This window comes from Monopterus albus, unplaced genomic scaffold, assembly GCF_001952655.1.
Source record: "Monopterus albus unplaced genomic scaffold, M_albus_1.0 scaffold2.1, whole genome shotgun sequence".
Lineage (NCBI taxonomy): Eukaryota > Metazoa > Chordata > Actinopteri > Synbranchiformes > Synbranchidae > Monopterus > Monopterus albus.
This window is the reverse complement of record NW_018127882.1, coordinates 4,449,614-4,464,380: the sequence shown is the minus strand read 5'-3', so window position 1 is coordinate 4,464,380 and position 14,767 is coordinate 4,449,614. Positions and strand designations below refer to the sequence as shown.

The window sequence follows — 14,767 nt, the reverse complement described above, 5'->3', positions numbered from 1 at the left end:
AGTTATATATTGGTTGTTCCAGATGTAACATTTGTGTGGGGGAAAAGTTGTGTTTATAGGCTAGGGTCCATGACAATAGCATTTGTTTGTGAAAATTGGAAAGTACCACTGGGATTTTATTAACATTGTATTGACAGAGAAGAAGAAGAAGTTTTTTTTTGTTGTTTTTTGTTTTTTTTTTAACAAGCACTAACGGAACTATGTGCTATTTCATCGTTAGGGAAATCGGATTCTATTTGGGGACGGACGCATCGCTTCCTGTTATTGGTCGCTTTGCTTGCGTACTATAGAAAAGAAGAGTAACATGAACAGGGCAATTAGATTGTTCTTTTCTTAGTCTACTTCAAAATACATTTTTAAAATATTGTATATATCCCGTAGTTTAGTTGTGAGTCTAAAGCAGTCCGTGGATATGTCTCTCTCTGATCGTTCGAGCTCTGACGGCGGCGGGTCTCGTAGTCCTCGAGTCCGGAGACCCCGGTCTCGTTCTCGCAGCCGCAACCGCAGTGATAGCCACGAGGGGAGCCTGTCACCGGATAGCTTCGGGCCCAAACTCCCAAAGCCGCGGAACAAAGAGAGGGAACGCGAGGAACGGGAGCGCCGATTCCGAGAAGCGAGAAACATTAGGCGGATCCGCATAGGCAGTCCCCGCCGTAGTCGGTCACGATCCCGGTCCAGAGAGCGCCATAACAACAGCACCAGCAGCAGCCATAATCACAGCCACTGGTCCGAACAGCGGGACGCTTCTGGAAAACACAGCAGTTCCAAAGATGAATACTACTACGAACAGCAGAGGGACGATGCTCAAAGACAGAGACAAGAGGCTTTTATTGCCAGGTATGAAAACACCAGGATTAATACAGCTAACGATTATTTTCAGTATCATTTTCTTTTAGTTGATCACTTAATCATTAGAGGATCACCCCGGCAATTTAGTATTGCAGTTCCGTGAAGTCAGGGGACTCAAAATCTTATGAAGTAGCTTATTGCATAATGTATTCGGAATTAAAGCAGCGAGGGATGAGAAATTCTTGCTTTTAATTCCTAGTACACGGTAGGTCAAACTCTGAACCCCAATACCTACAATGCAATATAGTCTTCTGTTAGATATTCCTTGCCTAGTGGTAAATATACGTGACTTTTAAACAGTCCATCCACCAGGTTGTTGTTAAAAAGGTTTTCAAATGATAAAAGTGCACTGATATTAAATAAAAGCTGACTTAGCTGGTGCTTCTTATAAAAAAGCCAGTTATTGATCAGTCTGTTTCTCTGTTACAGGCGTCTGCAAGAGAGGGAGAGGATTGGTGAGTTGGGCTGCCCTGAAGTTTGGGGATATTCACCAAGAGTGAAAGAGCCAGAGTGAGTCCAACTTGTCTTCTTTATAGTATGTGACTCTAATATACAAGTGTCATTGTAAGCATACTTTCAGGTATCAAAATGTTCAAGTCTTCCAGGACATTCATGCTTGGACTCAGAATTTGTATACACTTCACACTTCTGAAATATTTAGCTTTATTTTGAAAATTTCCCCCCATTCAAATTAATGGGAAAATTGTACTTCAGCATACTTTCAGGTAGATATGCCTTTCAGGTGTCAAAATGTTCAGCATTTTCAGGGCGATCCTTCAGCACATAGCATCCACACTCATTTTCGACAGGAAATGCATTTCTCTAGTTTTTTTTTTTTTTTGCAGTACTGTACATGCAGGCGATGATCACTTGAAGTGCAGAAGCTTAAAATGTTTGCTTGTATGTTTCTTTCAGCTCTGATGAATTCACACCAGTTGAAGAAGATGAAAAAAACAGCAGTTCAGAATCGAGCTCAGAAGGTACAGCCAACACAGTGTTTGAAAATGAATAGAGCGGCACTCTGTATTGCTTGAAATTACAAGGAGTCTTACCTATCATTAACAGAGGAAAAGAAGAAGAAAAAGAAGAAGAAGAAATCCAAGAAGAGAAAGAACAAAAAACATTCAGAAGACAGCGAGCTAGAATCAGATTCAGATGGTAAGAGAATGAACAAAAATTAATTTTAAAAAAGCTCAGCGCAGTCTTTTTCCATCAGGTGTATTCACTGAACTACCATGTTTTTATTTTTCAGAAGAAGAAATAAAGAAGAAGAAGAAAAAGAAAAAGAAGAGCAAAAAGTAAGCTCCAATACACAGTTACATACTAGCATCATTTTCACAGAAAGGAAGTGAGAATGAGTTCGAAAAATGGAATTTGACTTGCCACTTATGTCAGTGGCACATGCCTAATTTAAAACACAGAAACTAATAACTGATCAAAAAGAATAATAACTTCACATTCATTTTTAATGGCACATCTGCTGTTGGGAAGTGGTATCTGTCACTGAAGGCACAACTTTACCACTTCAGAATCACCGTGTGCCTTTATTGAACCAGCATGAAACACAAAAGTGACATGCCAAATGCCACTTTTTGATCTCAGTGCTACTGCAGAGAGGGATGTGATGATTACTCAAACTTCAAATGTTTCTTAACAGGTCCAAGAAGTCCAAGAAGAAGAAGGCGAAGAAGAGCCGTAAGGAGTCCAGCGACTCCAGCAGTGAAGAGTCAGAGGAGGAAGAGGTGGAGGATCCCAGCACGGTGATGTGGGTGGAGAAAACCTGCATGGATGAGCACATGGTCGGCCCTGAAGCTCCACTCACGCACATGTCCCAGGACAACAAGCCTTTGGAGTGGGTTGATTTGTCATTTACTTTTCTTCCTGCACTTTATGTGACATTACTAATTCAAGTTATGGAACTGTGATTTACACAATATAAACTTTGCACATTTACTTAAATGACCTCCAAGCCTGCTGTCACTTCTATCTCTGTCTAGCAGAAATTATCATCGGTGTGATTTGTGATTTTACACTGTCCTTTTCTACATTTATGTTTCCTATTTGTTTAACAAGTGCATCTTTTTATTCTTCCAGTTTTGGTCATGCCCTGTTGCCGGGTGAAGGTGCTGCGATGGCGGAGTATGTGAAAGCTGGAAAACGTATCCCGAGAAGAGGAGAGATTGGTCTCACCAGTGACGAAATCGCAAACTTTGAGAAGTCTGGCTACGTGATGAGCGGAAGCAGGTTTGTGATACTTAAAAATAGGACTGTATACTCTCAGTTCAGTTATGACAGAATTAAACTACAGCCACTTTTATTGCAATCACATCCTCCAGAGGGAAAAAGTGTAAATTGATTACATGGGTTTAAAAACATTTGGATTTGCATCATTGTACAAAACATATTTAATTAATTTGGAATTTGATTTAAACAAACTCCTATGTAGAAATTACTGCAATTATACACAGTGCATTTTTTTAAGTGGAGACAATTAAAGTAACTGTAAGGTGTCATCATTACTGTGATCCTGACAAATTTCAATTGTGACCCTGCAGGCATCGTCGTATGGAAGCTGTGCGTCTGAGAAAGGAAAACCAGATCTACAGTGCGGATGAAAAGAGAGCTCTGGCATCTTTCAACCAGGAGGAGAGAAGGAAGAGAGAGAGCAAGATTCTGTCGAGCTTCAGAGAAATGGTGTACAGGAAAACCAAAGGCAAGGAGGAGAAGTGAACACCGCATTTCTGCATTTTCCTCTCAGCTTTTCTTCTGTTGGATACATTTAGGTTTTTGTCTTCTCGTGTGACATGTTATATTTTTGGGAGGAAAATCATTCACTTTTATTGGAGCTTATGTTTTGCAGGGAGGATTTTAAGTGTAAAAAAATGTCAGTGATAGTTGCTGACCTCTAAACCGTGAAGACACTTTTGTATATTTTCCATCCTCTTTACCTGCTGGAACTTTGCTTTCCTTTCAATTGTTAATTTTATCTTGTACATCTTTTTTTGAGTAATCCTGAACAGAAAATACACTGTAATTACCAACTTGTCTTCTACTTTTCACATTTATTTTGGCTCCACTTATTTCGGAATTTAAAATCATTTTGCGCAGTTCGTGTGGCTTGTACAACCTTTAAGTGTCTATTTGTGACCCATAGGCACCAGTTGTCTGCTGGGGGTGTAACCTGGTCAGCCAAATAAATGACAAGTCACATTTAAGTTTTAGGCATCCTAAAAGACCAGGGGTAAAGCCAGCAGTTAATTATAATTATTAAATATATTTTTAATTATGTATATGATTGTTATTATTAATAGGAAAAGCCAAGATTAGAAAAAGCATCAAAACCTTTAAGTAGTTTTAAGACATCTGTTTAAACTCATTAGGTCCTAAAACCCATTTTCTGAACCAGTTGAATTAGTACCAGTTTACATTATTGTTCATATTCACCTGAGCTTCTACTGCACTACACTTTTAGTGCAGTATCGAAGCCTGCTACCCTGTTTCAACTGATTTTCATGAGCTATACGGATATATTCCTCCAGTACATCTTTGGATCATCATCTTATTTGGTGTATTATTCCACTCTTCTACCAGTTTAAAGTTGTCTCTTTGTATAGGTTCTTTAAATGCCAGGGGGTTGAAAAACAACATAAAACGTAAGGCACTTTTTCTATTTGCTAAACAATTGTGTTCAGATTTCTTTTTCTTTCAGGAAACTCATTCTAGTGTAAATGAGCAAAAGTTTTGGAAAACTCAATGAGGTGAGGAAGGTTGGTTTGTGTAAATGAGCAAAATTTTTGGAAAACTCAATGGGGTGAGGAAGGTTGGTTTTCACATTGTTCCAGCCACTCAGCTGGTACGCTCACTTTTAAGAATCACTTTGGAGGAGACATACTTTTGTCAAAATGCGACCCAGAAGGTCACTATGTCTGTAATGTTATTCTTTATCTCAATGTTACCATATTCATAATCAACATTTATGGGTATAACAGAAAATCTGAGAATGACCAACTATTAGATTCTATAGAAGATATTTTAAATGACTGGACATCTAAATTTCCCAAGGCAAGCATTATAATTGGAGGAGATTTTAACATGGTACAAAATAGCCAACTGGATAGATGGCCACCTGGAAACTCTTCTATCAACAATGCTTTTAAATCCTTTATGGATAAATTTAATCTCTGATATTTGGAGAAAGAAGTTTCCTAAAGATACCCTTTATACTTGGTCTAACAATGATGGTTCAAGACAATCTCGTTTAGATTATTGGCTAGTGTCCGATGATGTTAGTTCAGAATATATCTCTGTTACAGTATTACCAACACCATTAACAGATCACAAAGCAATCAGCATTTCACTCAATCTTTTACCGTCATCAAACCCTTATAACAGAAAATCTTATTGGACTCTAAATAATGCTCTACTTAAATATGAAACAGTTAAAGTCACAATCTCTAAATTGATTTCACATTTCTTACGCAAAGCTAATGTTGAAAACTGTTACTGTAAAAGTTGGGAACTGTTCAAGTTTGAGGCCGCCTGTTATTTGAGATCGTTTGGCAAATTTTTAGCTAAAGCTAAAAGATTAGAAGAAGAGACTTTAATAAAAAACATTTTATCTCTTCTCAGTAAATATCCTGCCACTTATACAGACGATGATAAAATTAATTTGTCTCTAATGCAACTTAAATTAGATGAGATTTATAAATCTAAAGCAGAAGGTGCTTTTGTAAGGTCAAGATTAAAATGGCTTGAGGAGGGAGAAAGTAACACAGCATACTTTTTTAGGTTAGAAAAGCACCGCTCTAAATTAAACAGTATTCATCATCTTGAAATTAACGGCAATATAACAGATGACCCAAAAACAATTTCTCACTTCTGCCAGTCTTTTTATAGTAAATTATATACCTCTAACTATTCTGAGCAAGCTACTCACCAGTTTCTTGACTCCTTAACAGGGACTACAAACATCTCAGACTCTGGAAAAGAGCTATGTGATAGAGAATTAAGTTTAAATGAAGTTACCTATTCGATTGATCACCTCAAATCCAATAAAAGTCCAGGTGCAGATGGATTAACTGGAGAATTTTACAAACTATTTTCCACTGAGATTGCCCCCTTCTTACACAAAGTTTACCTAGAGTGTATCAAGAATGGCTCTCTTATCCCGACTATGTGTCAAGGAATATTAACTTTAATCCCTAAGGCAAAAAAAGATCCCCTCAAAACTGGCATCCCATATGTCTTCTTAATATTGATTATAAAATTATGGCTTCTATATTAGCTAAAAGAATTAAAGCTGTCCTAGACTCCGTTATTAGTGAAACTCAGTCAGGATTTATGCAGAACAGACATATATCTAACAATATTCGATTAGTATTAGACACCTTAGACTACTCTTATCTAATTAAAGATGAAAGCTTTATTCTCTTCCTCGACTTTTACAAGGCCTTTGATTCTCTCAACCACAACTTTATATTTTGCTGTCTTGAAAAATTCGGCTTTGGTCCTTTTTTTTGCAATGCAATTAAAACATTATACAACAATGCTAATTGCTCGATTAAATTAAAATATGGAACTACGCCTAGGTTTGACTTAAAAAGGGGAATCAGACAAGGTTGTCCCATATCTCCTTACCTTTTTATACTGGCTACTCAACTCCTTGCTGACCATCTAAAATCCAACAATCTCAAAGGAATTACAGTTGAAGACAGAGAGATTATAATAAGTCAACTGGCTGATGACACTACCTTATTCTTGAAGGACAGTTCCCAAATCTCTAAGGCCATTAATCTAATTAAAACTTTCTCGGAAGCATCTGGTCTCAAGCTTAACATTCAAAAATGCGAACTTCTCCCTATTAAGGACTGCAATCTAACTAATATCTCTGGAATACAAGTTAAAGACAGTGTTACATACTTAGGTGTTACTATATCCAAAAATCAAACTTTAAGATGTTCCCTCAACTTTGAGCCCATACTCAAGAATGTTAAGAAAAGATTTAATCAATGGCTTCAACGCGACCTCTCACTTTTAGGTAGAGCCTTACTCATGCAAATTCTCTAAATCTAAACCCTTCTTCCCTGCCCTGTTATGCGAAATTAAAAATTATTTCTCCTCCATCCTGAAGAGCAAAAATAAAAAAGCTATCAAAATTTGTAATATATGTACTTCCCTGAATGTTTTTACTTAACTTAACCCATTAAGTCACCCCTGGCCTAAAAGTTTCATGTTCACATTGTCTGCTTCGATGTTGTTCTTGTTTTTATGTTCTTTATTTTATGTTATAGTCCTCTTGTTTCCGATCTATTTACTTATGTATAACTACTGTCATATACCTCAATAAAGTATTAAAAAAAAAATCTTTGGATCATCATGTGACATCTACAGCAAAAGTGCCACAACTTTTAAACAGGTGTAAATCATCTATTTAAGTGAAGCTCCTATCTCTTGTCTGTAGATTTTGAAACTCACCATACAAACCAAGAAGGCTCAAAGGATTTCCAGCATGGGACAGTTTAATTGACAACAGGGACAGATTCATTAAAGTCTGAAAAAAAAACCAAACAGCTGAATGCAAAACATAATCTTTTAATGTACAAAAGAGAAGGTTTTTCTCATCTGGGTCTTCATGGCCCTTGTGATCAGCGGATGTTCTCAAGTCCCTGTTGAGGAAAAAAGATTTTCTTTACTTTTGTTTTTTAAATATTCCAAATTGTTTACATATAAACAATAACCAGGCAAGTTATTTTTTAAATGCATTTTTTTCTGACAGAAAGCTATTCATTAGTTCAAATGATTACCATATGGAAATCATATTGCACTGATATTGAGCTCTATCATCGCTGACATCTGCTTTAAAGGTCCACCTACACAGGTGTTTTTACTTAGTTATATCTGATTAGACCAGTGGTGGAGGAAGTACTCAGATTACTTAAATAAAAGCAGCAACACCTCACTGCATTTAAAATCAAAGTACAAAAGTATTAGCAGAAAATGTAATTAAAGTACCAAAAGTAAAAACTCATTATGCAAAATATCAGTTTACATTGTTGTACATCATATTATTCAATTATAATTTATGTATTATTGTGTACACAACATTTAATGCTGCAGCTGATAAACAGTCAATTTTAACTACCATATATGCTTATAATCTGAATTACTGCTTAGTATCTTGAGTTTTACACCAAGTGAAATAAATGTTGATTATACTGTATTTTGTTTTATTAATCGCTTTAATGTAACAAGTAACTAAAGTTATCAAATAAAAATGAGTACAAGTTTTTCTCTGAAGTATGAAGTAGCAGAAAATAAAAATACTCAAGTAAAGATACCTCATAATTCTTCTTAATTATTGTACTTGATTAAACGTACTTGGTTAACTTTCTACCTCTGGATTAGACTTTGTCCCATGGATGTATTTTAGTAATTTCTCATTAGTATTTCAGAGCCTGTTAGCGTGGAATCTTAAACATTTTAGTAATATAAGGATTTTGATGACCTTAATGTAAATTTGCTCAATCCACCTTAAGCATGAGCAAGGGAATAGTTAATGAATGAAATATATGTGTACACAGCTGCGTGGTTTGCTATTTAACGTTTTGTAAACAAGCAGCAAATGTCAATGGCTGGCTAGGAGGCATTGCCAAACAGGACGCGAAAACAATGTAAAATATATAAAAAATAGAACTATGCTTTATTTGCCAGATGTGCAAAATATATGCAACGTTACTTTTATTACCACTGGCACACGGACACTCACCTTAGAGTCAAAGAACCGTCCTGTACCTGACACTCGTCTGTCTCTCTCCATCAGGGACCAGTGCCACGGATACCTAGCGACTCTCTTTTCCTATAGGGGAAACACAAGTCTTTAACCGCTTAGGAGTATAATAATGACATCCCACACGTTTTAACGGTTGACTGTCTACTTGTTACCATGGTCAGAACAACATTAGCAGTAGACGACATCATCCTCACCTTTCCTCCGTTAGTAAATTTGTGGATATGTGTTGTGGCGATACCGGGGATTATCAAACACACCGTCATAAGGGCAAAACCTGGCAGAATTTCATACCACATGATTACAGTCTTTAACTGTCGAGCAACTCTAAAGACAGCCAAGCTGCCCTAACACTACCCTTGACAGTTGATTTTGCTAACAAAATGTCGACCGTAATGGCGACCTATGTTCCACTACCAACGAACAAGAAAGCTACATCCGGTCGAATTTTTCAAAAGACAAGCGTCTAAATGCTGCTATCAACCTAAACACAACTACACCTTTTTCTTTGTAGTTCAAGTGTATTAATTTTTCCAGTAGATAAGAAACATAATGCAGCACAAGACAACACACTACACAATGTAATGAATGAAGTGAAGAATTTGTGAAAACAAATGTGGACGCATAGATAATCCAAGTAAAACACATGAAACTGATAAAAAAAAAATGTATAAAATAAGTTACCACATAAACCTGATTGTGTTTATCTACATTTAAACATTGACATTACATTTAATTTAAAAAGAAAATAAATACTGAATTAAATACTGAAAATGGACAGTGTTGGCCATTAATTTTCACTATTCCAGACAAAACAAGATTTGACTTTTCCACTCTACCTGGTATTAAGGTCCACTAGTAAGATTCAACTAGACATCAGACATTAGCATACAATTAGTTTGTTAGAAAGTTGCTTTCACAGTTAACAAAGGAATCATTTCAGACTATCTATATTGTGTATACCTATTATTTAGTGCATAACATTTGTTCCCTTGCTTTTATTTTGAAGGGCCGTCGTTAAACGGGAAGTTTTATTCTCCTGACTATATTAATGGAACAAAACTATGAAAAACATTTTAGTCAAATTTCCATAAAGAGCATAAAAAGTGGATAAATTAAAATACATGCAATTATCATTTCAAGTACACGGCGTACGTTTTGTTTTCACTCACAGCGCCCCCTCCTGTAGCACCACTAAACTGTAAACTCAACCGCCAGAAAGGAAGTTACGGTTAGTTAATTCGTTAGCTTTGATAGTAGCCGGCTAACTTGCTAAAAAAGTAAACAAGTTCGTGGGATGAGATGATATTCAACTGTAGGACAAAGTAGCTTTTCAGTCATGAAAGAAGATAAAGAAAACGCTCGACCTAAGGAGAAAAGGGTGGAAATAAAATGTGAAGATGGGGAAAAGACAGAGAAGTCCAAGGAAAAGAAAGAGGCCATGACAAAGGTAAAACTAGCTAGCTACGTTAGCTAACGAGGCTTTAAAACGTCAATTACAGATACTAGTAATACTGTAGTTTTATGAAACAGCAGCGTGTTTTTAACTAGCTGTGTTTTGTCTTGCGGCGTCTAGTGCACTATAAATTACACCGTAAATTGAAACCAGATAGTTAGACCATCTTTAATTGACTATTAGCCAGCTGTTTCCTTTGCAAATATGTAATTAATCTGTTCCCAGATTGTGATCAGACGATTACCACCAAATCTGACCAAGGAGGATTTGGAGGAACAGTTACAACCGCTCCCAGAGGTGGAATACTTGGAGTTTTTCTCCAATGACACCAGGTGAATTGATCAAAAGACGCTTCCTCATGTAAAAAATACTACCAGTGACTCCTCTACTTTAATATGACTTAAGTATTGTGTCCTTTCAGCCTTTACCCTCACCTCTTTGCAAGGGCTTACATCAGTTTCAAAAACCAAGAGGATATAGTCCTCTTCAGAGATCGATTTGATGGATATGTATTCATTGACCACAGAGGTATGAAGACCACGAATTTAAATAAACAAACTTTTCAGATAGAAATTGAGGCTTCATGCTTTTCCACCACTTGCTTGCCCAAAACAGGACAGGAATATCCTGCTATTGTGGAGTTTGCGCCCTTTCAAAAGACTGCCAAGAAAAGAACTAAGAAAAAGGATGGAAAATGTGGAACAATAATTGAAGGTAAAGATATTTGTTTATATTTAAAGGAATGCGCTTCTTTTGTTCTGTTGTAATAAAGGTCAGCGATTCAATGATATACCATGCCTACCAACCAGCCATCAATATTAAGTCTGTTTGCCACTTTTTAATTAGTAAAATCATTAAAAATCAGTTTGGTTAACACCGGGTTTCCTAAATAATCTTGTATGAAAGATAAACCGTTCTTAAGTCAACAGCAATCTCCTTTGGTAACATGATCACTTCTAAAAGTTCAGCAATGATTGAGCCCCATGGCACCTGTTACATGCTATCTGTTTTCCACCACACTATCTATATACATGTATTAAGTGTGTGTGTGTGTGTGTGTGTGTGTGTGTGTGTGTGTGTGTCAGAGCTCGCTCACTCTCTCTCCTGTGGACAAAAAGATTCCAAATCATCATTTTAATCAATATTTTATCACCATCCACTTCTGTAAAGAAAAGACAAGATTATGCACAGGACATCTTCATACATTACATCAAATGAAACAATGTTACCTCTTAATCACTTTTCATTTGAGCTGTTTTCCTTTTTCCCTCAACAAGGTACTGCTCTAAAATACCGCAAGAATCCTATTCTTAAACTCTCTGTATTTAGTTATCAGGTGGCTAAAAAAGAAGTGAGATCATTTTCAGATCAGTAAAGGTCATTGCTGTGTGGTCAGTCCTTTTTTTTTATTTTATTTTTTATTTTATTTTAGTGTTCAGTCAGTCTGTCAGTCTCTCTCCATGGATTATATGTCTCAGTGGTGCCTCTGGTTTTATGTAGAGTGGAATTCCTCAGGATTCAGTGTGATGTCATAAACATTTTGCATTATTTAGCCTGGCTTTGGAACATTTTATATGGCTTCTCCATAGTTTGGGGACAAGGATTTACCTTCAGCTGTGATCACATACCTCAAAGAAGGTCACTTGGTATTGGATCCATTGTAACTAGCTATGACTAACCTTGTGAGCATCATTTGCCAAATATTGTAGTAGACCTATTTATTGTACTGTCAAAATACAGACTATATAAAGCTATGGAGAAACACTACTAAAAGCCATTTTCTTTCAGATCCTGATTACAAGAAGTTCCTTGAATATTACAACGGAGATGAAGAAAAACTGACATCTACACCTGAGACCCTCTTGGAGGAGATTGAGGCAAAATCAAAGGAACTTGTAGGTATGGACACACACCCTTAAATTTATAGGTATGCCTGAAACATCAGTGTCTGTATTTTAAAACAGACCCACTGCGAGAGAGATAATTTAAACACACTCTTCTCTTCTATTCAGCTAAAAAAACAACTCCTCTGCTAGACTTCCTGAAGAACAAACAGGTAAATAAATACTGTGGCATAACAGTGTAGTGTTCACTTGTGTTAAATGACATGATTATGGGTGACTCATGTTCTGCTTTAATACTGTTCAGAGACTCAGGGAGGAAAAGAAAGAAGAGAAAAGGAGGAGGGAGTTTGAACGCAAGCGTCTGCGAGAAGAAGAACGTCGTAAGTGGAGGGAGGAGGAGAGAAAGAAGCGTAAAGAGGCTGAGAAGATGAAGAGACTTGAGAAAACATTGGACAAAGAGAGAGACCAAGTTAAAGAAGAACCAAAAATTAAGGTGTGCACCACAGTGGTTAGAAGCAGTTTAAAACCGTGTGTCATTTACAATAGCTCACTGTGATTTGTCTTTACTTTTACCTGTGTAGCTCTTGAAGAAGCCAGACAAAAGTGATGAAGGTAATTCTGAGAAGCCCAAGGAAAAGGCCAAGAAACCAGAGAAGCCAAATAAAGAGGACAGATCCATGGGGAGTGCTGATCATAAGAGGCGTCAGAACACTGAAAATAAGGAGGATCGGGGAAGGAAGTTAGTCACTTCAGTCATTTTATGAAAATATGTTGCTCACTTTGAACAGAATACTTAAACAGGATTTGTTCTCTACACCCAGAGTGGATGAAGACAGGCGGAAGGAGTTCAGGGAGCGTGACACAGATCGAGACAGAGAGCGTGAACGAGAGCGGGAGAAGGAGCGGCGGCAGAAAGAGAAGGAGCGCATCAGGCGACAGGATGAAGAGAGGAGGAGAAGGAGAGAGCGGCAGGATGGAGAGAACACGTGCAGGAAGCGGGAGGAGGAGGTGAAAAAAGAAAAAGAGCATGCCTTGGAGAAGAAAAAGAGTGAAAATATCGGAGAATTCTTTCCCTCTGAGAGCCTGGAGAAGCCCATCAAAGACAACAAGAAGGAGGAGAGTGGTAAAAGAGAGAGGCTACGAAATAAGGTAGCAGACCTAGCAATTCAAGCAGTTTCTCATGATCGCTTTTTATTATTTCTAATAGTGTTGTTTGTTTGTGCATAAGGACCGGCCTGCTATTCAGCTGTACCAGCCGGGGGCCAGAAGCCGCAATCGAGTTGCAGGAGGAGGAGCAGCTACAGAATCCAACTCAGTGGACAGGAATACTGAGACTAAGAAAGTGGCTGACAAAGTAGATGATTGATCAGATTTCTGCACAAGGCATTTTACGTTTTGGTGAGGAGTGGGGAGACAGACCTGTGAGGCTCGAAGCAGCAATGCAGTGCCTCAGGGCAGTGTGAACTGCAGTTCATGCAGGGCTGCATCAAGCTCTCCCAGTCTCAGAGGCAGATGTGTGATAGCGGAGCCTCTAAGTGCCTGAATGTGATGCTCTTAATTTCATTTGTTATGTGAGGTAACAGTAACCTTTGAAAAGAGTTTGCCTTTACGGCACAATCTGTGGAGCCAAAGCTTTCATAGAGCACGTGAACTCAAAGTGACCTTAATTCAGTACGGCTTTCAGCTTAAAATCTATCACACTCTGGAGGTATAAAATAACTTCACAGGTGTTTAACTTCTGAATTACTCGATGATGATTTTGCCAAACTGATTAATATTATTTCTAGACTGTATTGAATAAGTTTTTTGTTGTAGCATTGCCATTTGCAGTTTGAAATGTACTGATGGAAATAACATCTCACTCTGCCTGGGGAGATAGACGATCTAAATGTATGTGCAGAAGATTTAAAACTTTTCATGGTCTGTAATTCTTAAATAGTTGCAGTCTCAGAAGCACAACATTTACTGAAGGACATTGTCTACTTACTCATGTGTTTTGTTCATATGTTCATACAGTGACTGGGGACACATAGCCTGACTAAACTGCCATATGACAGCCATGCCCGCATGCAGATTTCAATCAGAGTAATCACCCTGTGGCCTTCCCCCTTTTCTAGTCTGAAACTCCCCTTCAACTTTCATCTGTGATGCACTCAAACTAAATACAGCATGAAAATGATCACTGCTGGTGATGCTAACGTACAGTAACCCCTTTGGACTAGAAATAAAAAAGGTCTTTGTTGAAAGGTAAATGTTTGTCTGTCTCTGTCTCTCCCTCTTTTTGGTGTAGTATTTAAGTAAACTTTTTGTCAGTCAGATAATTGAATAATTGACTAATTTCAGTTCTAATGGTATATATTGTTAGTTGTAGTGCTTAAATTTATTTCAAAGCAACATTTTATAAATTCTTATGTTTTGTATGCAATTTTTTTCTTAAATTTGTGAAGCAACTCAAGCTGTATATGTTGCACTAAAATGTACAATATGCTCCCCTAAAAAATACATATATTGATATAATAAAATGTAGTGAAGTAAAAGTATAAAGTGTCATAGAAGAAAGTACATGAACCTCAAAATTAAGTATAATGCTTGGCTAAATGTACTCAGTTACATTCCACCACTGAATGAAGTATCCCAGGTAACGTATAGTATCAGTATGTATCACACATGGATGTATGCAGTACATACACAGTATCATGGTTGAACAACTGAGGTTGATGTAAGTAAACTCTCCATGTGGTGTCGCTGTCCGAAGACGGCGCAGCTTTTTGGTGAACGCCTATTGGATAAAAGATTCGACGTCACTTCTTCCTCTCTCTCTTTGCCCACCGC

General features: G+C 37.3%; 3 protein-coding genes across 3 annotated transcripts; 2 read left to right on the top strand and 1 right to left on the bottom strand.

Annotated features, from left to right (window-relative positions):
- Nucleotides 1-223: 223 nt before the first annotated feature.
- On the top strand, nucleotides 224-3,895 carry nkap (NFKB activating protein). Its single transcript, XM_020592357.1, has 8 exons — nucleotides 224-837; nucleotides 1,279-1,359; nucleotides 1,765-1,829; nucleotides 1,915-2,007; nucleotides 2,102-2,147; nucleotides 2,507-2,701; nucleotides 2,944-3,093; nucleotides 3,405-3,895. Exons 1-8 carry the CDS (start codon nucleotides 413-415, stop codon nucleotides 3,577-3,579), a joined length of 1,230 nt encoding a protein of 409 aa, XP_020448013.1. The 5' UTR covers nucleotides 224-412; the 3' UTR covers nucleotides 3,580-3,895.
- A 3,525-nt stretch (nucleotides 3,896-7,420) lies between these two features.
- On the bottom strand, nucleotides 7,421-9,089 carry ndufa1 (NADH:ubiquinone oxidoreductase subunit A1). Its single transcript, XM_020592344.1, has 3 exons — nucleotides 8,833-9,089; nucleotides 8,615-8,704; nucleotides 7,421-7,514 (listed from the first exon to the last, which is right to left on the bottom strand). Exons 1-3 carry the CDS (start codon nucleotides 8,932-8,934, stop codon nucleotides 7,494-7,496), a joined length of 213 nt encoding a protein of 70 aa, XP_020448000.1. The 5' UTR covers nucleotides 8,935-9,089; the 3' UTR covers nucleotides 7,421-7,493.
- A 542-nt stretch (nucleotides 9,090-9,631) lies between these two features.
- upf3b (UPF3B regulator of nonsense mediated mRNA decay) lies at nucleotides 9,632-14,292 on the top strand. The gene is made up of 10 exons (XM_020592331.1): nucleotides 9,632-10,085; nucleotides 10,317-10,423; nucleotides 10,513-10,619; nucleotides 10,707-10,805; nucleotides 11,880-11,990; nucleotides 12,104-12,147; nucleotides 12,240-12,428; nucleotides 12,517-12,674; nucleotides 12,757-13,084; nucleotides 13,164-14,292. Exons 1-10 carry the CDS (start codon nucleotides 9,975-9,977, stop codon nucleotides 13,299-13,301), a joined length of 1,392 nt encoding a protein of 463 aa, XP_020447987.1. The 5' UTR covers nucleotides 9,632-9,974; the 3' UTR covers nucleotides 13,302-14,292.
- Nucleotides 14,293-14,767: the final 475 nt, after the last annotated feature.

Bases quoted from the DNA above. Each gene is read 5' to 3' on its own strand.
- ndufa1 (XM_020592344.1), bottom strand. From the start codon at position 8,934: ATGTGGTATGAAATTCTGCCAGGTTTTGCCCTTATGACGGTGTGTTTG. The intron at 8,705-8,832 runs GTGAGGATGATG...TTTCCCCTATAG, and splicing joins AATTTACTAACGGAGGAAAG to GAAAAGAGAGTCGCTAGGTA. The intron at 7,515-8,614 runs GTGAGTGTCCGT...TTTCCTCAACAG, and splicing joins GACGGTTCTTTGACTCTAAG to GGACTTGAGAACATCCGCTG.
- upf3b (XM_020592331.1), top strand. From the start codon at position 9,975: ATGAAAGAAGATAAAGAAAACGCTCGACCTAAGGAGAAAAGGGTGGAA. The intron at 10,806-11,879 runs GTAAAGATATTT...ATTTTCTTTCAG, and splicing joins ATGTGGAACAATAATTGAAG to ATCCTGATTACAAGAAGTTC. The intron at 12,429-12,516 runs GTGTGCACCACA...TTACCTGTGTAG, and splicing joins AAGAAGAACCAAAAATTAAG to CTCTTGAAGAAGCCAGACAA.
- nkap (XM_020592357.1), top strand. From the start codon at position 413: ATGTCTCTCTCTGATCGTTCGAGCTCTGACGGCGGCGGGTCTCGTAGT. The intron at 838-1,278 runs GTATGAAAACAC...TCTCTGTTACAG, and splicing joins CAAGAGGCTTTTATTGCCAG to GCGTCTGCAAGAGAGGGAGA. The intron at 2,148-2,506 runs GTAAGCTCCAAT...GTTTCTTAACAG, and splicing joins AAGAAAAAGAAGAGCAAAAA to GTCCAAGAAGTCCAAGAAGA.